The sequence below is a fragment of the Bos indicus genome, chromosome 11 (assembly GCF_029378745.1).
Source record: "Bos indicus isolate NIAB-ARS_2022 breed Sahiwal x Tharparkar chromosome 11, NIAB-ARS_B.indTharparkar_mat_pri_1.0, whole genome shotgun sequence".
Lineage (NCBI taxonomy): Eukaryota > Metazoa > Chordata > Mammalia > Artiodactyla > Bovidae > Bos > Bos indicus.
In genome coordinates this window covers 95,742,541-95,767,631 of record NC_091770.1, presented here as the reverse complement: position 1 = coordinate 95,767,631, position 25,091 = coordinate 95,742,541, and the positions used below count along the sequence as shown (strand labels likewise).

Below are 25,091 nucleotides of genomic sequence, written 5' to 3'. Positions count from 1 at the left end.
GGGCCGGACGTGACGTAGGGAGGGTTCCGGCTTCGGCCTCCGCCGCTGCCGCCGCTAGTACCGCCGCGGATACCGCCGCCGCCGTCGGGGCTTCTTACTTCTAAAATGGCGCCCCTGGACTTGGACAAGTACGTGGAGATAGCGCGGCTATGCAAATACCTACCGGAGAACGACTTGAAGGTAAGCCCGGCCGAGGCGGGAGCGCTGCTTTCGGGGCTCGCCCCTTCCGGCAGTGGGGCGCCCGCTGGCCCGCCCTTCCTCTCTCCGCGGGACCCCCCGGCGGCATCTCGTCCCATTAGGGTGGAGGGCCTAACGCGATGTGAGGAGACCGGGTCCGACTTGGTGTCACGCGGGGGGCGGGGGGAGCCCGAGACCTCCCGAATGCTGTCCCGGTCCTTTCGGCGGGGATCCCGAGGGATGTCGCGGCCTCTGCCCCCGGGTTTCCCCCTCAGCCCTCACGGCTTTGCTTGCAAGGCACCTCTTCTTTTACCCCGATTTCGGCTCTCGCGCCCCGGGGTCATCCACTCCGGGGGCGGTGACGGGAGCGCGGGGTGGCCGGCGTCTGACAGGAGATGTCGCCGGCTCCCGGAACGCAGCCCCAGTGAGTTCAGGGACCTGAGGAATGGGTATGGGAAGGGGCAGGTGGGGGACCGGACGGTCTGGTGGTGATGCGAGAACGTCAAGTCGTCCCTCTTTCCCGGGAGCTTCTCCCAGTTACTTTCTGAGAGTGTTGGTTTTCTCCTGATAATTCCAATATGAACCCGTTTTCGAGTACATCGTTGGGCTATAGTTTAAGTGGATAAAGTAGGGGGCTGTCAATAAATACAAATACTTTTCTGTCAAGTCCACCCTCCCCCGAAATCTCTTCTTAGCTCAAGATTGCATTTTCTGAGTTTTCCAAGGGAGGAGAGTTGTTCCTTGTACTGCTGAGTCCAAGTAACAGTAAACCTCTGAGTAAAGGAATGAGTATAAGAATAAAGGAATGTAAGTCTTTGGGCTACTGCTCTTTTTGACAAGTGTTTCTTTGCGTTTGTTAAAACCACTTCTTAAGCGACTAGCAGTTTTTAGCCGTTCCTGCTAGTGCCTGTTTTTTTGTTCATTTAAGTTGATTTGTTGTGTGCTAAGTGGGTAAACTGTTGATAGTTTTGAGTTCATTTTATTCTTTAAGCTATGAGTTTAAAGCAGTTTATCTTTGTGAGTTTTCTTCTCTTAAGGAAGATACTACTTTTTTTTTTTTCATCTTTTGGTACAGGAGAGTTGAACGTCTGTTAACAGTATGCAAAATGCTTGAGGCCACAGGAGCTGTTGTGAATATAACTTATTTGTACTTAGATGTTAATTATATGTGCTATTTGATAGGGATGTCATTCTTGTCCATTTCCCCCTTTTTTAGCAGGATAATTTAATTAAAACAGGGACAAAGCCAGTAATAATAAAAATTAACTTTTATGCTCTTTTTTTAAAAAGTTAGTTTTATTTATTTGTTTGGCTGTGTCATGTCTTAGTTGCAGCATGTGGGGTCTTTAGTCGTGGCATACAAACTGCTAGTTGTGGCATGTGGATCTAGTTCCTTGACCAGGGATTGAACCCAGGCCTCCTGCATTGGGTGCCACTGGATTACTAGGGAAGTCCCTAACTTTCATGCTCTTATGACAGTAGTTTTGAAGCTTCTTTCCGCTGTATGACTTTTTAGGAAACAGGAATTTTCCTAAGAAGAAAAAAAAAAAGGAAAAACAAAGCAAAACATTGCAACCCAGTTCGTTAGAAAACTAACCAGTTGTCTTTTAGTAGCATTGTTGATTCCATTGGCGAAGTTGACTTTTGCATGTCCGTGAGATGAAGTGGCGTTTTCTGTTCTTTAGCAGTTTTAACCTTTATGTTTATAATGAGTAAGGTGTTGCTTATTATGAAACATATCTTGATCTTGGGTATTGAAATGATAGGAAAGATAGGTCAGCTGAATTTTCTTTAGACCTCTTAGTTTTATAAACATCAGATTTCCTTCCTAGCCTAAAATAATGTATTTGTTAAACCATTTCATTTCCCTTTGAAGCACAATGGGACTGTACTTAGCGTGTATCTGTTTCCTAGTAAATTCCTCCCCACAATACTAGAAAAAAAAAAGAATTCTAAATTTTTCTATGTAAGTAGAGGCTTTTCTTCTTTGTCTTGAAAATATTTTTATCAGATTAATTTTCTTGTGCTGGATCTCTGGTGTATTTAAAGAAATTTAATTCTGTTTCTCCCTCTTGGCATGAAGTGCAAACTAAAATTAGGTGGGTCAAGAAAGTATTCCAGGAGCATTTCTTTTGAAGCTTTAAAGCCAAAATAAAATATTCTATCAAAGGAAGAAAAGAAATCATTGGGGCCACTTAATGATCATTATGGAAAAGTTTTGTTCTGGTAGGAAAATAGAAATTTACCTTTGTTTTGAATTGACTGGAAGTTGGAGATACTAAATAAAATAATAAATGCATAGGGTGTTCTAGATCTAATCATGATCTCTCCGTATCTACCTTGGAAGTGGTCAGATCACTAGTCCTGGATCAAAAGTACATAACTGTTTTAAGAAATAAGGATGATACGTGAAAGTGTGCGGACCACAGGGTAAGCTTTCTTAAAAAAAGAGTTCATGTGATTCTCACCCACTATAAAGATTTCAGAGAGGATCATAGAAGACACAGATTTCATATCTGGCCAAGTGGAAGAAGGAATGGTAACAGACAGGCTTACCGAATACTTACACTTAAATATTTTGGCATGAGAAAGGATCTGTAAAGTGGAGATTGTCTGATCTCTCTGACAGTTCTTAAAAGTGCCATGTAAGTAAAGAAATGGCACACCCAGTTGACATTCAGTTCTTTCTTTTTTTACTGAAGATCTGAAGACGATTTCTGTAGTCGGGGTTGGGAGAATCCTAGTGTCTGCGTCAGACATACAACGCAGAAATAGTAACCATGTCTATGGATTAATAATTTAATGAAATCTTTTTTGGAGCTCACTTTTATGTTTACTCTGAGCCATCTGTTTTTCATGTAAGACCACCTGCTCTGCAAAGGTGTACCTCTGTTTGAAATGCCTCCATAAAGCCTCAGAGAATCCTCCCTTGCTTTTTTCTGAGATTTGATGGAGAACCTTTTGCACCTCCTTGTGTCGGCCTCTGTCTAATTTAATAGATTCTCATATGTGGTAGTCATGATCCTTCAAGGCCTGAAGCCTGTTAGTCTTGCCACTCACCTTATTGCCTGTCTTATTGATCATTCTGTTTACCTGAGTTATTTGGTTTTGCATATTATCTTTTCAGGTATTGCAAGGAAAACTGAACGCAGTACAGCAGTTAGGGATAGACCATGGCTTTGTATAGGGCTAAAATAGTGTTTTCAAGACCTTTTCTGATAATGCTTGGCATTTTGTCTTGTCTTTTTGGTCATAGAATCACATTCTCTCAGATCTTCTGAAAATAGTCTGTAGTAGTGCTGTCTAATAGAAAGAAAATGCTCATAAATGTGAGTGTCAAATTATATTTACATTTTTATTATTTTATTTTATTTTTTTACTTTTATTTTTAAACTTTACATAATTGTATTTGTTTTGCCAAATTTATTTACATTTTTAAAAGTAAAAACATACAGGTGAAATCCATTTTTAGTAGTATTTTATTTAATGCAATTTCAACATGTAATTAATATAAAATAACTAGTGTAATATCTTGTCTTTTTTGTATTAAATCTATGAAATGTGATGTACATTTTACATTTATGTTAGTAACACATCCCAATTTGGATCAGCCACACTTTAGGTGCTCAGTAGCTACATGTGGCAGTAGGTTTCCTATGGGACAGTGCACGCTGCTAATGACTCCCCAGCCCCTTTTCTAGAATTTCAGAACTGAGAATCAGTGTTTACCTAGTTCTGTATCCTCACTTCGCTGACGGGAAACTGAGCTTTGTAGAGTTCATGATCTGCCTTAGGCTGTCCAACTAATAAGGAATTAAGTTTGAAAGCCTCTTTGTGCAGAGCTCTTTCTGATATAGTTAATAACCTTTTTAGGGTGGCAAGTAGCATATTTTTCTAAATACTGTATGTCTTCCACTTCATCACCTTCTTTTACTTTCCATTCTGAGCACATTGGAGTACTCTCTTCTGACTATGTGCCTCGTACTTCCCTGCATCTTTGCGTCTGCTGAGTCTCTTTCTTTCACCTACTTACTTAATACTTACATGGCAGAGATGTTAAATTATTTAATATTGTGTAAGTTGGGTATTAACATTTGCCCCATTTTACAGACAGGTAACTCAAACAACAGACAAATTAAGTAACTTTTCAAGTCATATAGCTAGTAATAAGTAAGTGGAGAAGCTGGGATGCAAACCTAGGGAGTCTGGCACTAGGGTTCACATCCATAACTACCACTTATGCTTCCTTTATACAACACCCTTTATGCCCCTTTGTTTTATTTTGAAAAATATTCATTGTTTTGGTCTCATCACGTGGCTTGTGGCATCTTAGTTCCCTCACCGGAGGCTGAACCAGGTCCACAGCATGCGAGAGCCGAGTCCCAGCCGCTGGACTGCCAGGGAGTTCCCCTCCATGCCCCTTTTTAGCTCTAGCTCACATGTCACTTTCTCCATGCAGGGCTCTTGGATTCCGCAGTCAGAATGATTAGTAATGGTTAGAATTTACACAGCTACTTAATTTTCAGAGCACCGTTCTGTCCATTCTACCACTGTGATAGAACAGATATCAGAGCCAGGACTTGATAAGGTTTACGTGATTTTTGCCCTAGTGAGTCAGCAGAGTACATATCTGAATTTATTTGCTATTAAAAATTTCCATTCTCGAATTTCCTGGCTCAGTGCTTTCACTGCCAGGGTCTGGGTTCAGTCCCTGGTTGGGGAACTAAGATCCTGCAAGACACTTGAGATCCTGCAAGACACTTGGCAAGGCCAGAAAAAAGAAATTCCATTCTTTTTCTATACTGACCTTTGCCCCATAGCACTTTCTGTTCCATTTTACTACCATTTATATGGTTCTTTCTTGTATGATGGTAAGTATACCTGTCTTCACCATTAGATTACCAGCTTTATGAAGGGCCAGGATCCTATCTTGTTTATTTTGGTATTCTCTACAGTCTTAAACACTACCTTGTATGTACTGCTTTACAACAAACATTTCTTTAAATGTCCCCTTGTGTCAAATAGTATTCTCTGTGGATTCTTGAGAGAGAATTTGGTACTTCTCAATGTCTTTGAGGGGCTTTCAGTATAGTAAAGGAGGTAGAAGGGTAAACAAGTGATCATTGCAGCGCGTGGTAGCGTTAAAATAGAGAGCTGTTCATCGTATCAGAGAACATAGACGAAGCAGCATCTAACTCTCAAGCACAGATAGTTTCACAAAAGGAGGAGCAATGAGAGAATGAGCCGAGTTTTTTCAGGTAGACAAAACAGGAAGGAAAGAACATGAAGCAGAAGAAATACCGTGTACAGTGGTATAGCTTAATCCCCAAGAACACAACTCGAAGTAGTTTGGTATGGCTGGAGGCGGTGCAGCGAAGACAGGCAGAGGCCACATCTTGGAAGACTAGGCTGATACACGTGGATTTTTATCTTTTAGATGGATAAACACTTCCAAAAGTTTTTTTTTTTTTAATATTTGTTTACTTATTTGGCTCTGCTGTGTCTTCGTTGTAGCATATGGGATCTAGTTCCCTGACCAGTGATTGAACCCGGGTCCCCCGCATTGGGAATGCAAAGTCCTAGCCACTGGGCCACCAGGGAAGTCCCTTGAAATGTTTTTATATTTTAATGAAAAACAAATAATCATACTATGACTGTGTGCTGTCTTTTAAAAGATGGCTAACTAAAAAAGTAAGTTGAAAGAAAACCGTTTGAAGGATACACTATTGTATACAGTAGGAATGTGACAAAATCAGAGATGATATCTGAATGGAATTTGGGAAACACTGCATAGACAGACAACTTAGAGGAGTGTCCTCGAAAGGTTTTTGAAGGAGACAGTGACAGGTTTTAGAAATATTCTGGCAGCATTGTGGACTTTGGACTGGAATGAGAGAAAAATGTCATCGAAGCAGTAGACCAGGTGACACGAGAGCTTTAGAAGTAAGCCAGTGTCAAGTGGTTGTGGTGTTTAAAAGGACATGAAGAAGGTATAATAGGACCTGTTGACAGAGTATATATCTGGGTTATGAGAGAGGAGTTCAGGGTAATCGCTTAGTTCCTGGCATGGATTACTTAGTAAATACAATACCTGGATTAAGGAATACAAGGGAATTTGGTTTGGGTCGTACTGAACTGGAGATGCTGCCAAGCCAAGACACTGAGTTAGAAATGTTGAGAAGACTGTTGGATCAGTTATGTAGTAGCCATTCATTGATTGCCAAATATGCTGCAGACATTATTCTAATGTATTAAACTCACGAGAAAGGTCTAGATCAATTGTTCCTAATTGGAGGTGATAGTGCCCCCCGCAAGAGGATATTTGGCAATGTCTGAAGACATTTTTAGATTTTCACAGCTGGGGTTGCTGTGGCTATCTAGTGGATGTAGGGGCCAGATGTTGCTCAGTCAGTCACTCAGTCATGTCCGACTCTTTGCAACCCCATGGGACTGCAGCACGCCAGGCTTTCCTGTCCATCACCCACTCCCTGGAGCTTGCTCAAACTCATGTCCATTGAGTCGGTGATGCCATCCAACCATCTCATCTTCTGTCGTCCCCTTCTCCTCCTGCACTCAATCTTTCCCAGCATCAGGGTCTTTTCCAGTGAGTCAGTTCTTCACATCAGGGGGCCAGAGTATTGGAGGTTCAGCTTCAGTATCAGCCCTTCCAATGAATATTCAGGATTGATTTCCTTGAGGATTGACTGGTTTGATCTCCTTGCTGTCTAAGGGACTCAAGTGTCTTCTCTAACACCATGGTTCAAAAGCATCAATTCTTCTGCGATCAGCTTTCTTTATAGTCCACCTCTCACATCCATACATGACTACTGGGAAAATCATAGTTTTGACTAGATGTATCTTTGTCTAGTCAAGGCTATGGTTTTTCCTGTGGTCATGTATGGATGTGAGAGTTGGACTGTGAAGAAGGCTGAGTGCCGAAGAATTGATGCTTTTGAACTGTGGTGTTGGAGAAGACTCTTGAGAGTCCCTTGGACTGCAAGGAGATCCAACCAGTCCATTCTGAAGGAGATCAGTCCTGGGATTTCTTTGGAAGGAATGATGCTAAAGCTGAAACTCCAGTACTTTGGCCACTTCATGCAAAGAGTTGACTCATTGGAAAAGACTCTGATGCTGGGAGGGATTGGGGGCAGGAGAAGGGGACGACAGAGGATGAGATGGCTGGATGGCATCACTGACTCGATGGACATGAGTCTCAGTGAACTCCAGGAGTTGGTGATGGACAAGGAGGCCTGGTGTGCTGCGATTCATGGGGTCGCGAAGAGTCGGACACGACTGAGTGACTGATCTGATCTGATCTTTGTCGGCAGAGTAGTGTCTCTGCTTTTTAATATGCTGTCTAGGTTGGTCATAGCTTTTCTTCCAAGGAGCAAGCGTTTTTTAACTTCATGGCTGCAGTCACTATCTGCAGTGATTTTAGAGCCCAAGAAAAAGTCTGTCACTGTTTCCATTGTTTCCCCATCTATTTGCCATGAAGTTATGGGACTGGATGGCATGATCTTTGTTTTTTGAATGTTGAGTTTTAAGCCAACTTTTTCACTCTCCTCTTGCACTTTCATCAAGAGGCTCTTCAATTCCTCTTCACTTTCTGTCATAAGGGTGGTGTCATCTGCATATCTGAGGTTATTGATATTTCTCCCGCAGTCTTGATTCTAGCGTGTACTTCATTCAGCCTGGCATTTTACATGATGTATTCTGCATATAAGTTGAATAAGCAGTGACAGTATACAGCCTTGATGTACTCCTTTCCCAATTTGGAACCAGTCTGTTGTTCCATGTCCAGTTCTAACTGTTGCTTCTTGACCTGCATACAGATTTCTCAGGAGGCAGTTAAGGTGGTCTGGTATTCCCATCTCTTTAATTTTCCACAGTTTGTTGTAATCTACACAGTCAAAGACTTTAGCATCATCAATGAAGCAGAAGTAGATGTTTTTCTGGAATTCTCTTGCTCTTTTGATGATCCAACGGATGTTGGCAATTTGATCGTTAGTTCCTTTGCCTTTTCTAAATCCAGCTTGAAAATCTGGAAGTTCTTGGTTCATGTCCTGTTGAAGCATAGCTTGGAGAATTTTGAGCATTACTTTGCTAGCATGTGAAATGAGTGCAGTTGTGTGGTAGTTTGAGCATTCTTTGCATTGCCTTTCTTTGGGATTGGAATGAAAACTGACCTTTTCTAGTCCTGTGTCCACTGCTGAGTTTTCCAAATTTGCTGGTGTACTAAGTACAGCACTTTCACAGCATCATCTTTTAGGATTTGAAACAACTCAACTGGAATTCCATCATCTCTACTAGTTTTGTTCGTAGTGATGCTTCCTAAGGCCCTCTTGACTTCGCATTCCAGGATGTCTGGCTCTAGGTGAGTGATCACACCATCATGGTTATCTGGGTCATTAAGATCATTTTTATATAGTTTTTCTGTGTATTCCTGCCACCTCTTCTTAATATCTTCTGCTTCTGGTAGCTCCATATCGTTTCTGTCCTTTATTGTGCCCATCTTTGCATGAAATGTTCCATTGGTATCTAATTTTCTTGAAGAGATCTGTAGTCTTTCCCATTCTATTGTTTTCCTCTGTTCTTTGCATTGATGACTGAAGAAGGCTTGCTTTCTTTCTTTTTTTTTTTTTTGAGGGAGGCTTTCCTATCTTGCTATCCTTGCTATTCTTTGGAACTCTGCGTTCAGATGGGTGTATCTTTCCTTTTCTCCTTTGCCTTTTGCTTCTCTTCTTTTCTCAGCTATTTGTAAGGCCTCGTCAGACAACCATTTTACCTTTTTGCATTTCTTTTTCTTGGGGATGGTTTTGATCACAGCCTCCTGTACAAAGTCATGAACCTTTGTCCATAGTTCTTCAGGCAGTCTATCAGCTCTAATTCCTTGAATCTATTTGTCACTTCCACTCTATATTCATAAGGGGTTTGATTTAACCCCTTTCTTCAATTTAAGTCTGAATTTGGCAATAAGGAGTTCATGATCAGAGCCACAGTCAAGTCCCGGTCTTGTTTTTGCTGACTGTATAGTGCTTCTCCATCTTTGGTTGTAAAGAATATAATCAGTCTGATTTTGGTATTGACCATCTGGTGATGTCCTTGTGTAGAGTAGTCTCTTGTGTTGTTGGAAGAGGGTGTGACCAGTGCTTTCTCTTGGCAAAACTCTGTTAGCCTTTGCCCTGCTTCATTTTATAGTCAAAGGATAAACTTGCCTGGTACTCCCAGTGTCTGTTGACTTCCTACTTTTACATTCTAATCCCCTATAATGAAGAGCACATCGTTTTTTGGTGTTAGTTCTAGAAGGTCTTGTAGGTCTTCATAGAACCAGTCAGCTTCAGCTTTTGGCATTATTAGTTGGGGCATAGACTTGGATTACTGTGATATTGAATGATTTGCCTTGGAAACGAACAGAGAACATTCTGTCATTTTTGAGATTGCACCCAAGCTCTGCATTTTAACTCTTACTGACTGTGAGGGCTACTGCATTTCTTCTAAGGGATTCTTGCCCACAGTAGTAGATATAATGGTCATTTGAATTAAATTCACCCATTCTGGTCCATTTTAGTTCACTGATTCCTAAAATGTTGATGTTCATTCTTGCTATCTTCTGTTTGACCACTTCCAATTTACCTTGATTCATGGACCTAACATTCCAGGTTCCTGTGCAGTGTTGTTCTTTACAGCATCGGACTTTATTTCCATCACACGTCACATACACATATGGGTGGTGTTTTCGCTTTGGCTCCATCCCTTCAATCTTTCTGGAGTTACTTCTCCACTCTTCTCCAGTAATACATTTGGCATCTACTCATTGGGGGAGTTCATCTTCCAGTGTCATATCTTTTTGCCTTCTCATACTGTTTATGGGGTTCTCAAGGCAAGAATACCAAAGTGGTTTGCCATTCCCTTTTCCAGTGGGCCACATTTTGTCAGAACTCTCCAGCATGGCCCGTCTGTCCTGGGTGGCCCTACGCAGCATGGCAGGACAGCAGACCCCTACAACAAAGAATTACCAGGAGTGCCATGGTTGAGAAACTCCGGTTTTTACTCAAGATACAGATATTTCCTTATGGATTGTAAGAGTGTGGATGTCATTATCATCTTGGATTTCCACTCTTCATTCCCAGTGATTTGTATTCTAGTAGAGACTCTATTCAAAGGCTGTATAAAATATAATCTTAGATTTTTGTTTCTTAAGAAATTTTATAAATCCCAGTATGTGAAAGTAAATAAAGGAAATAGTATGTTTTATATAACAAGATCAGCTAAACAAAGAATTACAAAAATTTAAAACCTACGGTATTTGAGGGAACAGGGGAACAAGCAGAGGATGGAATGGATCTGTAAACAGGTATCTGGAGGAAAAGGTAAAGGAGGGAGAAAAGCTCTGCTAAGAATAGGCCCATGAACCTGTACTTACTACTATTATTAATTTTGGGCCATACCTCACATTATAGGAAACTTTGCTGAGCAGGGATGGAACGTGTGCCCCCTGCAGTGGAAGTGCAGAGTCCCAACCACTGGACTTCAGGGAAGTCCCAACCTCTGCTTTTTCAGGGATTAGGAATTAATTAGTCACTGTGGGGAGAAATGGATAGTTTGCCCTAAATTTGGGATAAGATTAAGAATCTTGCCTCAGTGACTGTTTGGGGCAGTAAAAGAGAAACCAGGCTTCCTACAAACCAGGCAGCAAAACAAATCTGTGAGGGACTGTGGAGGAGCTTCTCCCGTGGCAGGGCTGGGCTCTGTGAGGCCACTGTGTGCGTGGTTTATTGACATACGTAAAACTTGTACTGAGATTTCACAGACTACTTATTTTTATGTGTGCTTGACATGAATTTATAAGCTGCTGCTGAACTGGAGAGATGAGAGGCATGGCTTTGGCTTAGAGGCTTAGTGCTCTAAATCCTCGGTTGGGACTGCAGAAGTGGCAGTTACAGGAGACAGCTGTTCCTGTACTCAAGTTCGTGTGCCTGGCCCCGGGTTGGAGATGCTGCCTAAGTGGTTCACATGGTTCCCTGGACACTCACGACTTTTGAGATTGGCAGGGTTTCACAGTGATGCTCTTTAGCTTATGGTCTGCTGTTATTCTCAGATCAGCGCTGGGAGGTATGGGCCGGTCACCAGGGGTGACTTGCAGTTCAGGAGCCACTATGGGTCAGGAGAGCCGTCATATTTGGGTGCAGATTCTGGCACATTCATAATGGGAGCTGTGGAGTCCCTCATGAATCTGTGCTGTGATTAGTTTCAGAATGTTAAATGAGAACTCACTTTGTTCTAAAAAAGATACAGAGTGCTTTACAAAGAAGCATTCAATATAGCAAGAGAAGTTATTTTTAGAATAAGTAAGAAAAATGAGACAGAGAAAATAAAGATAGGAACTAGGGGCCAGTTGTAAAAGTAAGAAAAGTACGTGTAAAATAAAAGCTGTGATGATCAAGTTACTTCTTTGAGATTCAGAAAGATGGAAACTGATCAATTAAAAAAATTTACAGAGTCTGTAAGATGATAAAAAATCATCTCAGGGAAATCACGTCTATTCCTGATAGAAGAAGCACAGGGACATTCCTCCGCCAGTCCTCCTTGAAGGCAGCTGTTTAATCACAACATCCTATGCACCTTGTTTATAGTCCCCACAATGACAACCTCAGTAGGGGACTGTTTCCTAGTCCTTTACTGCATACAGGCTGATGGCATGACATTAAAGTACAATTTGGGAAAAAGCAATTGAGGAAGGAAGCAGTGTAAGGCAGGGTGAGGACAGGCCTCTCTAGAGGACAGTCTGGCTTAATTCACCAAGTTGATAAGTAGGCTGGTTTGTTTGGGTAACATCTTAATATCTGCCCTTAAAGGGAGGTATGGGTTCCCAGGTGGCTTAGTGGTGTAGAACCTGCCTGCCAAGGCAGGAGACATGGGTTCGATCCCTGAGTCAGGAAGATCCCTTGGAGAAGGAAATGGCAAGTTGCTCCAGTATTCTTTTCTGGGGAATCCCATGGACAGAGGAACCTGGCAGGCTACAGTCCATGGGGTTGTGAAGAGTGGGACAACAACAACAAACGCTGTATTACGTGTGGGCTTTGACCTTCACTGTTGAAAGTTAGGCCTGTTCTTAAAAGATGTGAAACCTGAAAGAGAGACTCGGTGGGACAAGTGCCTGAGAACGTCCTGGCAACAAACAGAAAACTCTGCCCACTCTTGTACAAATTACAGCAAAACAGTTCTGCAGGTACCTTGGTGGAATTCCCTTTGAGGAGGCTTGGTGAGTGTACCTGAAAAAAATCGCAAATACTGAGTAAGGCATTAGATCTAAGAAAGGTGGGTGAGTTCCTGAGATGTTTTCTTTTAAAAATTGTATAGTTTCAGTATAAAACTCTTAGAGGAAAACATAGGCAGAACACTCAGTGACCTAAATCAAAGTAAGATCCTCTATGACCCACCTCCTAGAGTAATGAAAATAAAAACAAAAGTAAACAAGTGCGACCTGATTAAACTTAAAAGCTTTTGCATAGCAAAGGAAACTATAAGCAAAGTGAAAAGACAACCCTTAGAATGGGAGAAACTAACAGCAAGTGAAACAACTGACAAAGGATTCATTTCTAAAATATACAGGCAGCTCATACAACTCAATACCAGAAAAACAAACAACCCAGTCAAAAAGTCAAAAAAGACCTAAACAGACATTTCTCCAAAGAAGACATACAGATGATTAACAAACACATAAAAAGATGTTCAACATCGTTCATTATTCAGATCAGATCAGATCAAATCAGTCGCTCAGTCATGTCCGACTCTTTGCAACCCCATGAATCGCAGCACGCCAGGCCTCCCTGTCCATCACCAACTCCCGGAGTTCACTGAGACTCAGGTCCATCGAGTCAGTGATGCCATCCAGCCATCTCATCCTCTGTCGTCCCCTTCTCCTCCTGCCCCCAATCCCTCCCAGCATCAGAGTCTTTTCCAATGAGTCAACTCTTCGCATGAGGTGGCCAAAGTACTGGAGTTTCAGCTTCAGCATCATTCCTTCCAAAGAAATCCCAGGGCTGATCTTCTTCAGAATGGACTGGCTGGATCTCCTTGCAGTCCAAGGGACTCTCAAGAGTCTTCTCCAACACCACAGTTCAAAAGCATCAATTCTTCGGCACTCAGCCTTCTTCACAGTCCAACTCTCACATCCATACATGACCACAGGAAAAACCATAGCCTTGACTAGATGGACCTACCATAGCCTTGACTAGATGGACCTTTGTTGGCAAAGTAATGTCTCTGCTTTTCAATATGCTATCTAGGTTGGTCATAACTTTTCTTCTGAGAAGTAAGGATCTTTTAATTTCATGGCTGCAGTCACCATCTGCAGTGATTTTGGAGCCCAGAAAAATAAAGTCTGACATTGTTTCCACTGTTTCCCCATCTATTTCCCATGAAGTGATGGGACTAGATGCCACGATCTTCGTTTTCTGAATGTTGAGCTTTAAGCCAGGTTTTTCACTCTCCACTTTCACTTTCATCAAGAAGCTTTTTAGTTCCTCTTCACTTTCTGCCATAAGGGTGGTGTCATCTGCATATCTGAGGTTATTGATATTTCTCCCAGCAATCTTGATTCCAGCTTGTGCTTCTTCCAGCCCGGCATTTCTCATGATGTATTCTGCATATAAGTTAAATAAGCAGGGTGACAATATACAGCCTTGACGTACTTCTTTTCCTATTTGGAACCAGTCTGTTGTTCCATGTCCAGTTCTAACTGTTGCTTCCTGACCTGCATACAGATTTCTCAAGAGGCAGGTCAGATGGTCTGGTATTCCCATCTCTTTCAGAATTTCCTACAGTTTCTTGTGATCCACACAGTCAAAGGCTTTGGCATAGTCAATAAAGCAGAAATAGATGTTTTTCTGGAACTCTCTTGCTTTTTCCATGACCCAGCAGATGTTGGCAATTTGGTCTCTGGTTCCTCTGCCTTTTCTAAAACCAGCTTGAACATCAGGAAGTTCATGGTTCACATATTGCTGAAGCCTGGCTTGAGCATTACTTTACTAGCGTGTGAGATGAGTGCAATTGTGTGGTAGTTTGAGCATTCTTTGGCATTGCCTTTCTTTGGGACTGGAATGAAAACTGACCTTTTCCAGTCCTGTGGCCACTGCTGAGTTTTCCAAATTTGCTGGCATATTGAGTGCAGCACTTTCATAGCATCATCTTTCAGGATTTGAAATAGCTCAACTGGAATTCCATCACCTCCACTACCTTTGTTCGTAGCGATGCTTTCTAAGGCCCACTTGACTTCGCATTCCAGGATGTCTGGCTCTAGGTCGTTATTAGAGAAATGCAAATCAAAACTGCAATGAGATATCACCTCACACCGGTCAGAATGGCCGTCATCAAAAAGTCTACCAACAATAACTGCTGGAGAGGATGTGGAGAAAAGGGAACGCTCTTGCACTGTTGGTGGGAATGTTAATTGATACAGCCACCGTGGAAGAGGATATGGAGATTTCTTAAAAAACAAGGACTAAAACCACCGTATGACCCAGCAATCCCACTCCTAGGCATATACCCTGCTGCTGCTGCTGCTAAGTCGCTTCAGTCGTGTCTGACTCTATTCGACCCCATAGACAGCAGCCCACCAGGCTCCCCTGTCCCTGGGATTCTCCAGGCAAGAACACTGGAGTGGGTTGCCATTTCCTTCTCCAGTGTGTGAAAGTGAAAAGTGACAGTGAAGTCGCTCAGTCGTGTCTGACTCTTGGCGACCCCATGGAGTGCAGGCCTACCAGGCTCCTCCATCCATGGAATTTTCCAGGCAAGAACACTGGAGTGGGGTGCCATTTCCTTCTCCCTGAGGAAACCAAAATTGAAAAAGACACATGTATCGAATTGTTCATTGCAGCACTATTTACAATAGCTAGACCATGGAAACAACCTGGATGTCCATCAACAGATGAATGGATAAGGAAGTTGTGGTACATATACACAATGCAATACACAATGGAATATTACTCAACCATAAAAAGGAACACATTTGAGTCAGTTCTAATGAGGTAGATAAACCTAGAGCCTGTTATACAGAGTGAAGTAAGCCAGAAAGAGAAAGATAAATATTGTATACTCAGGCAATGGCAGCCCACTCCAGTACTCTTGCCTGGAAAATCGCATGGATGGAGGAGCCTGGTGGGCTGCAGTCCATGGGGTCACTAAGAGTTGGGCACGACTGAGCGACTTCACTTTGACTTTTCGCTTTCATGCATTGGAGAAGGAAATGGCAACCCACTCCAGTGTTCTTGCCTGGAGAATCCCAGGGACGGGGGAGCCAGGTGGGCTGCCATCTATGGGGTTGCACAGAGTCGGACACGACTGAAGCGACTTAGCAGCAGCAGCAGCAGCAGCAGCATGCATATATACGGAATCTAGAAAAATGGCAGCAGTGGAGAAACAGACATAGAAAATAGACTTATGGACATGGGGAGAGGGGAGGAGAGGGTGAGATGTATGGAGAGAGTAACATGGAAACTTACCATATGTAAAATAGATAGCCAAGGGGAATTTGCTGTATGGCTCAGGAAGCTCAAACAGGGGTTCTGTAGGCACCTAGAGGGGTGGGATGGGGTGGGAGATAGGAGGGAAGTTCAAAAGGGAAGGGATATATGTATACTGATATCCCCTCTGATTCATGTTGAGGTTTGACAGAAAACAAAATTCTGTAAAGCAGTTATCCTTCAATTAAAAAATGAATAAATTAAAAAAAATTGCATGGTCAGAAACTATATTTAAAAGTATAAGTTGCTTCTCTACTAGGCTAACTTAGAAAGAGTAGTGCTCTGTATTCTGACTGATTGAGAAGGGAGGTTGTGATGGAATGCTATAAAAAAAGTATAGGCCAATCATGGCATATTTGTTCTTTGGAACCATCCTTAAGCTAGACGTAAGTGAGTTAGGGTTTAAAAAAATGCAAAATGTAAACTTTGGGAGCTAATTACAAATAATGAGAAATTATATATCACAAGTCTACTGGATTAAAATAGAAATAGGTTGCTGTACAACATTGATCTTTTGAGAATGGAAGGACAGCTACCTCATTCCACAAGAAGTAGATTGAGTGGTTAAGATCAAGGTGTAATTATTATTTTTAAATAGGTAGTATATATTACTAATTAAAAAATAATAGCTTTATGAGACATAATTCACATAAAATAAAATTTTAAAGTATATAATTCAGTGGGTTTTTTTTCTCTACTGGGTTTTAGTATATTTACAGAGTTGTGCAACCATTGCCATAATCAATGTTAGAACGTTTTTATCACCCCACAGAGAAACTATACCCGTTAATAGAAATTCCCCATTTCCCCTTACCTCAAACCTCAGCCCTAAGCAACCACTAATCTATTCTGTATCTTTTTTGTTTGTTTGTTTTTAAAGTTTATATGTATATATTTTTACCACTTTTATTTATTTTTTTAATCGAAGAATAATTGCTTTACAGAATTTTGTGGTTTTCTGTCATACATCAACAAGAATCCGCCATAGGTACACCCACGTTCCTTCCCTCCCTCTCTCCTGTTTCCCTCCCCTCTTATGAATTTGCCTTTTCTAGACATTTCAGGTAAATTGAATCATATATTATGTGGCCTTTTGCGACTAGCTTATTTAGCATATTTTCAAGATTCATCTATGTTGTAACATGTATCTGAACTTTATTTCTTTCTGTGGCTGAATGATATTTCATTGTATGGATATACCACATTTTCTTAATCCGTTCATCTGTTGATAGACATGAGTTGTTTCCCCCTTTTGACTACGGTGAATAATGCTGCAGTGAACATGGGTGTACAAGTGTCTGTTCAAGTTCCTGCTTTCAGTTCTTTGGGTGTGTACCCAGAAGTGGACTTGCTGGGTCACGTGGTAATTCTGTGTTTAGTGTTTGAGGAACTGCCAAACTCTTTTCCAAAGTGGTTGCACCATTTTATATTCCTACCAGCAATGTGTAAGGGTTCCAGTTTCTTCACATCTTTGCCAACACTTGTTATCTTTTGTCTTTAAAAAATTATAGCCATCCTAGTATGTGTAAAGTGGTATCCCGTTTTTTTTTAAAGTTTTATTTACTTTTGTTTATTTGACTGCATTGGGTCTTAGTTGCAGCATGTGGGATCTAGTTCTTTGACCAGGAATTGAACCCAGGCCCCCTGCGTTGGGAGTGCGGAGTCTTAGCTACTGGACCACCAGGGAAATCCCCCCATTTTGGTTTTGATTTATATTTATTTTCCTTATGACTAGTGATATTGAACATCCATGTGGCTGTTGGCCATTTGTATTTCTTCTTTGGAAATGTATCCAAGTCCTTTGGCCATTTGAAAAATTTATTTATTTATTTGCCTGGCTGCCCCGGGTCTTAGTTGTGGCACACAAGGTCTTTGACCTTCACTGCAGCGTACTGGATCTTTAGATGTGGCATGTGGTATCTGCTTCCCTGACCAGGGACGGAACCTGGGCCCCTTGCATTGGGAGCACAGAGTCTTTTCCACTGGACCACCAGGGAAGTCACCTCGTATTTTTTAAGTTAGCTTGTCTTTTTGTTGTTGAATTGTAGGAGTTCTTTATATATTCTGGGTATTAAACTCCTATCAGATAAATGATTTCCAAATATTTTCTCCCATTCTACAGGTTATCTTTTAACTTTGTTGATAATGTCCTTTGATGCACACAATTTTTTTATTTTGATGAAGTTTTATTTTTTCTTTTATTGCTCATGCTTAAATCCAGCATCATGAAGATTTATCCCTATGTTTTTTTCTAAGAGTTTAATAGTTCTTAGCACTTATATTTACGTCATTGATCCATTTTGAGTTAATTTTTGTATATGATGTGAGGTAGGGGTCCAGCTTCGTTCTTTTGTGGAAATCCAGTTGTCTTAGCACCCTCTGTTGAAAATATTGTTCTTCCTGGTAACATTTTTAACAATTTTTTTTGTATAGATAATACATTGATATGGTTCCAAACTTAAACAGTGTAAAAGGCTATATAAAAGTTACATCTTCCTCCCATTCTTGCCTCCTACCACCCAGTCACCCAGTTCCCTTCCTCATATTGGATAGCCAGTATAAGGATTCTTATGGATCCTTCCAGAAACAACAGTTTAGGCATGACAAGTAAATATAAGCAAGCGTGTGCATTTATGTGTGTGTATACTATATATATTTTGCTTTAACAAAGGAGGTAGCATATATGTTATTCTACATTTTTTCAATTAAGGCTGTTTTCTTTTCTTTTTTTTTTTAAATTTTATTTTTTAACTTTACAATATTGTATTGGTTTTGCCATATATCGAAATGAATCCGCCACAGGTATACATGTGTTCCCCATCCTGAACCCCCCTCCCACCTCCCCCTCCTTACCATCTCTCTGGGTCGTCCTAGTGCACCAGCCCCAAGCATCCAGTATTGTGCATCGAACCTGGACTGGCGACTCATTTCATATATGATATTATACATATTTCAATACCATTCTCCCAAATCATCCCACCCTCTCCCTCTCCCACAGAGTCCAAAAGACTGTTCTATACATCAGTGTCTCTTTTGCTGTCTCGTATACAGGGTTATTGTTACCATCTTTCTAAATTCCATATATACGTGTTAGTATACTGTATTGGTGTTTTTCTTTCTGGCTTACGTCACTCTGTATAATAGACTCCGGTTTCATCCACCTCATTAGAACTGATTCAAATGTATTCTTTTTAATGGCTGAGTAATACTCCAAGGCTGTTTTCTAGTTTCAAAATAACATTAAGTTTTTTGCAAAAGAAATGCAGTATCCACAGGAAAATATGAAGGATAACCTACAATATACCTGTTTCCTTCCACCGAGAATAAATTTTTTTCACGCTTTTTAAATTTTTTTATCCTTTAAAAAAAATATTTATTTGATTTATTTAGCTGTGCCAGGCCTTAGTTGCAGCACGCTGGGTCTTCTTCAGTTGCAGCATCAGACTCCTAGTTGCAGCAGGGATCAGACGTGGGCCCACCACATTCGGAGCATGGAGTCTTAGCCAGTGGACCACCAGGAAAGTCCCTTTCAGGCTTTTTAAAAAAGTGAAATAAATAAATATGAAGGTGGAATTCCTTTTGATTGACATCTCTAGCAGCTGCTATTTCGGGTTTGATATATATTCTTCTAACTCATACTTTATAATTCAGTGTATGCTTTTATGTAGTAGATTTTGTATATGACTCTGTGTATGTAAAGCTCCATAGCGTTTTTTGCATGCACTGGCATTAATCCTTAGAATATCCCCCGGTTGGTATTTCTGTTTTGTGGACAAGGAAACTGAGGTACAGAGAGATCAAGTAAATTAGCAGGGTTATACAGCTAAGTAACAGACAGTAAGCTAAGTAATAAGTAGTAAAAATAGTGTGTGCCCTTAACCTCTGAACTATGCCATGGTATTACTTGTGTATGATATTCTCCGATTGGTACTTGTTGATTTAGGAATAAAGGAGTTTTCCCTCTTGGCCCTACTCTGTTTCTTCAAAATTTGACCTTCCATCAGTGCTGAACATAGTTGATCACTCCGCTTTTGAAATGTTTTCCTCACAGGACTTCCGTAATACCACACTCACGTGGTTTCCTTTGTACCTCATCAAGCAGTCTCTTCTGCTGGTTCCCCCTTCCCCCCGCTAACTTCTATGGGAGGTATTAGGACTCATGTTTGTTTGAACTTACCTTTTCTCTGTTTATAAGCAGCCACTTTAGTTGTCTCTTCTAGTCTCATGACTTGAACTGTATATTTTCTCACAGTCTCCAGATGGGTCTCTCTAGTTTGGATACTTTTCCTTGAAAACAGGACTCATTTGATTAGCTGTTTAAAGCATGTCTTAAGTACCTTGAGATCTGATAGGCATCACAGACTTACTGTGTCAAAATCAAGTTCTTATAGCCAAATAGTGGCAACAACCCACATGTCCAGCAGCTGATGGATAGATAAGCAAAATGTGATAAACATATACAATGCAATATTATTCATCTATAAAAAAGAACAAAGAAATAATGCATGTTACAATGTGGCTGAACTTTAAAAACATACATTAAGTGAAAGAAGCCAGTCACAAAAGGCCCCGTTTCCAGATGTCCAGAATTAACAGATCTGTAGACACAGCAGACGAGGTTATGGGAATTGAGAGATCCATGCTGTTGAGTACATTAGTGATCTTTTTGGGGTGATCAAAATATTCTAAAATTGATTATGATGATGGTTGCTTAACAGCGAATATGCTAAAAACCATTGAATTTTACACAGTAAAGGGGCAAATTTTATGATATGTGATTTATGTCTCAATGAAGTTGTTAAAAAGACCCCTCAAATTCCTAGTTCCTCATCACTCAAACCAAACCCAAACAAATCAAAACAATCTACTTATGGAAACATAATTGAGAAGCTCTGGGCTTTCTAAAATAAAAACTTTGGTTTGCAAAAGACACTGTCAAGAGAATGAGAACGTGAGCTACGAACTGGGAGAATATATTTGTGAAAGACGTATCTGATAAATTCAACAGAACGAAAACAAACAACCCTATGAAACCTTATTAAAAATGGGCCAAAGACCTGAACAGGTACCTCACCAAAGAAAAACAGATAAGCATATGAAAAGGTGCTCAATAGCTCAATATCATATGTCATTAGGGAAATGTAAATTAAAATAACAGGGTCATACTCCGACACACCTGTGACACTGACACACCGGCAGAAGCAGAAGCTCACTGGTTGTTGATGGGGATGCAGACTCGAGGAGCCACTTTGGAAGATCTTTTGTCACTTGGGCTTCACTGATAGCTGAGAGCTCAGCTGGTAAAGAATCTGCCTGCAATGCAGGAGACCCCTGTTCAATTCCTGGGTTGGGAAGATCTGCTGGAGAAGGGATAGGCTACCCACTCCCGTATTCTTGGGCTTCCCTTGTGGCTTAGCTGGGAAAGAATCCGCCTGCAATGTGGAAGACCTGGGTTTGATTCCTGGGTTGGGAAGATCCCCTGGAGAAGGGAAAGGCTACCCACTCCAGTATTCTGGCCTGGAGAATTCCATGGAAAAGTCCATGAGGTCACAAAGAGTTGGACACAACTGAGCGACTTTTACTTTTACTTTACCAGGCTAAACACCCTTACATATATTGTATCAGTCATGCTCCTTGGTGTTTATCCAAATGGACCAAAAACATGTCCACCACAAAACCTATACACAGATGTTTATGGCAGCATTATTCATAATTGCCCAAATTTGATAGCAACCAAGGTATCATTCAGTAGATGAATGGATACACTGGTACATTGAGACAATGGAATGTTATTCAGTGCTAAGAAGAAATGATCAAGCCATGAAAAGACAGGATGGAAGCTTAATTGTATATTACTTTGTGCAAGATGCCAACCTGAAAAGGCAACATAGGTATGATTCCAACGACACGACATTCTAGTAAAGGCAGAGCTGTAGTAAAGGCAGAGCTGTGGTGACAGTGAAAGATCAGTTGTTTCCATCTCTTCCCTATACCTTGCCCTACACATTCTTCCATCTAGATGTTCATTTGTATCCTTTTATCACATCCTTTAATAAGCTGATAAATGCAAGTGCTTCCCTGAATTCTGTGAGCTGCCCTAGCAAATATTCAAACTCACGGAGGAGGTCTTTGGAACCTCTGATATATAGCTGGTTGGTTAAAAGTGCAGGTGATATAACCTGGGCTTACAACTGGTGTCTGAAGTGTGTGTGTATGTTTGTTGGGGAGTTGAGAAGGGCAGTCTTGTGGAACTGAACTCTTAACCTGTGAGATCTGACACTATCTCTAATAAATAGTGTCAGAGTTGAGTTAAATTATAGGATACCCAGCTGATGTTACAGAGAATTGCATATTGTAGGGAGGAAAAAACCTCCATACATTTGGTGACCAGAAGTGTCAGAAATATGAGTGTTCCGTGTAACCAGGAAAGGAGACTTAGACAGATTGACACAGTAGGGAAGAACTGAAATTCTCCCTACATGGGGAGGAAAAAGCTGAGTTTGTTTTTTTTTTAAACAAATGGAAAATAGAACTGAAGGACTTTTCATCCGTATCTTTTCCTGGTATGAATAATGAATGGATTATATGTCAAGACTAAGGACTGTTTATTGAAGCCTTTGAGGTTTGTAGGAAATTCAGCACAAGAAAGAGCTCGCTACTCCAGGGCCAGAAGGACTCCAGGCCAAAAGGAAGATCTTTCCTTTGAGGTGCTATTTGAAGGTCAGAATTTATCCTAGGAATAAAAATGACTCTCTTTATTTTGAACATTTCTGAACAGCTTGGTTTCCCCTCATTTTCTTTTGCGGGGCCTCTCTTCTTACTCCTCCTTCCTCCCATTGTGGCTGCTCTCTGGTGCTTACCTGTGTATAAAGTATTGTGGCTATAACTGTTAAAGTGTGCCTCTGCTATATTTAAGTAAGTCATAGCATTTAGATTCCATAATTCATGTTTAAAATCATTTCATTATGTTTGTGTAGTTTAATTTGTCCTTTCTTGGCTTACCTTCTTAAAATCTAATTTTATGAGATTTTAATTTATACAGCGTCTGACTAGTATTAACTGGTCTTAGATGGAAGGAGGTTCCCCCTCCAGTTCTCTTCACACAGCAGACTGTACCCTTCCTTCTCCAGAGAACTGTTGTTAGAATTGTTTTCCTTCTGTGAAATCTTTTGGTTTGAGTGCTTTCAGAGGACAAATATTTTTAAAATGCAGACATTTAGAGCTCTTTTTGAAAGGTAGAGTGACTCTTCAATTTTAGATTTATATTTTATAATTAATTTTAGTTAACCTTTTTATTTTGAAATAATCATAGATTTATATGCATTTAATAATATAATACCAAAAGATCCCATGTACCCTTTTTCCAGTTATTTTTTAAGTTTATTTATATATTTGGCTGTGTGGTTTTCAGTTATGGCGTGTGAACTCTTAGTTGCAGCATGTGGGATCCAGTCCCCCGCCAGGGATCGAACCCGGGCGCCTGCACCGTGCGTTGGGAGTGCGGAGTCCCAGCCCTTGGACCACCAGGAAGTCTCCCTTTATCCAGTTGTCCCTGGTAGTAACATCTTGTAGAACAGATATCACAACCAAGATATTGACATTGATAGACCCCACGATCTTGTTCATCATTCTCCAGTTTTACTTGTACTTAATTGTGTTCTTTGCAGTCTTACTATATCTATAGTCTCATATCCAATACTACCTTTAAGACAGTTGCGTCACCCCAAGGAGTCCACGTGTTGTCCTTCTTATAACTGTACCCACTTCCCTCCTGTTGCTCCTAACTCCTAGACCCTTGGCAGTCAACCAATTTGGTCTCCATTTCTGTAAATTTTTTAATTTCAAGAATGTTACATAAATGGAGTCATACAGTATGTAACATTGTGGGGTAGGGTCCCCCCCGCCCCCCCCACTGAGCATAATTCCCTTGAAATTTATCCAGATTGTCATGTGTCAATAGTTTGTTTGCTTCTATTTCTGAATAGTATTCCATTGTGTGAATGTACTATAACTTAACTAGTCATTGTGGAAGGACATCTGATTTATTTCTGGTTTTTGGCTGTCATGAATTAAGCTTCTGTGGACTTCTGTGTACAGGTTTTTATGTGATCATAAATTTTCATTGCCAAGAGTGCAATTGCTGGATCATATTTGCTGCATGCATGGTTTGTAATTTACTTAAAAAATTAGCAGATAAAGACCTTTTCCTTTTAAAATGATTGACTTTTACTTGTGTGTGTGTGTGAAAAACATCAGCTGACAGTTCCTTGCAAAGCTGTCTGTCTTTTAGCTACTTGTGTAGCTGAGCAGTTAAACTGAACTGAACTGAACCTGTGTATCCAGAGAGTTTGCATTTTGGAATAGGCATTGTGAGAGGAAGGTGAAAGCTGACAGATCAAATCCCAGAGTCATCATAGAGTGGTTTCCTTTTCTGTGAAACAATACATGTATTTTGTTCAGTTGCTCAGTTGTGTCTGATTCTTTGCGATCCCATAGACTACAGTACACCAGGCTTCCCTGTTCTTCACTATCTCCTGGAACTTGCTCAAACTCATGTCCATTGAGTCGGTCATGCCATCCAACCATCTCGTCCTCTGTCATCCCCTTCTCCTGCCTTCAATCTTTCTCAGCATCAAGGACTTTTCTAAGAAGTCGGCCCTTTATATCAGGTAGCCAGAGTGTTGGAGCTTCAGCTTCGGCGTCAGTCTCTCCAGTGACTATTCAGGATTGATTTCCTTTAGGATTGACTGGTTTGATCTCCTTGCAGTCCAAGGGACTCCCAAGAGTCTTGTTCAGCACAACAGTTCAAAAGCATCAGTTCTTTGCTGCTCACCTTTCTTTATGATCCAATTCTCACATCCATATATGACTACTGGAAAAACCATAGCTTTGACTATACGGACCTTTGTCAGCAGAGTAATGTCTCTGCTTTTTAATACACTGTCAGGGTTGTCGTAGCTTTTCTTCCAAGGTGCGAGCATCTTTTACTTTCATGGCTGCAGTCACCATCTGCAGTGATTTTGGAGCCCAAGAAAATAAAGTCTGCCACTGTCTCCATTGTTTCCCCATCTATTTGCCATGAAGTGATGGACCAGATGCCATGATCTTAAGTTTTTTGAATGTTGAGTTATTACACGTGTTAGTTCTTGTCTTTTTTGCACTTGGTCTTCAGCTTTAATGTTGTAATAAAAGGTTGCATTTTATTTTCTCTTCTTACAGCGGCTATGTGACTACGTTTGTGACCTCCTGTTGGAAGAGTCAAATGTCCAGCCAGTATCAACACCAGTAACAGTGTGTGGAGACATACATGGACAGGTAAAATTTCATGAGCAGAGTTTTAGCTTTTGTACCGTCTGTCCATAGTCCACGTGTGTTTCCACTTGTGCTGTA

At 40.9% G+C, this 25,091-nt stretch overlaps 1 protein-coding gene across 1 annotated transcript in view; it reads left to right on the top strand.

Annotated features, from left to right (window-relative positions):
• The window catches only part of PPP6C (protein phosphatase 6 catalytic subunit), a 43,581-nt gene continuing 18,490 nt past the window's right edge, over window positions 1-25,091 (top strand). The window contains exons 1-2 of the mRNA XM_019970834.2: window positions 1-180; window positions 24,921-25,016. Coding sequence (XP_019826393.1) covers window positions 106-180; window positions 24,921-25,016 — 171 coding nt within the window. The 5' untranslated portion in view covers window positions 1-105. The remainder of the gene's footprint in view (window positions 181-24,920; window positions 25,017-25,091) is intronic.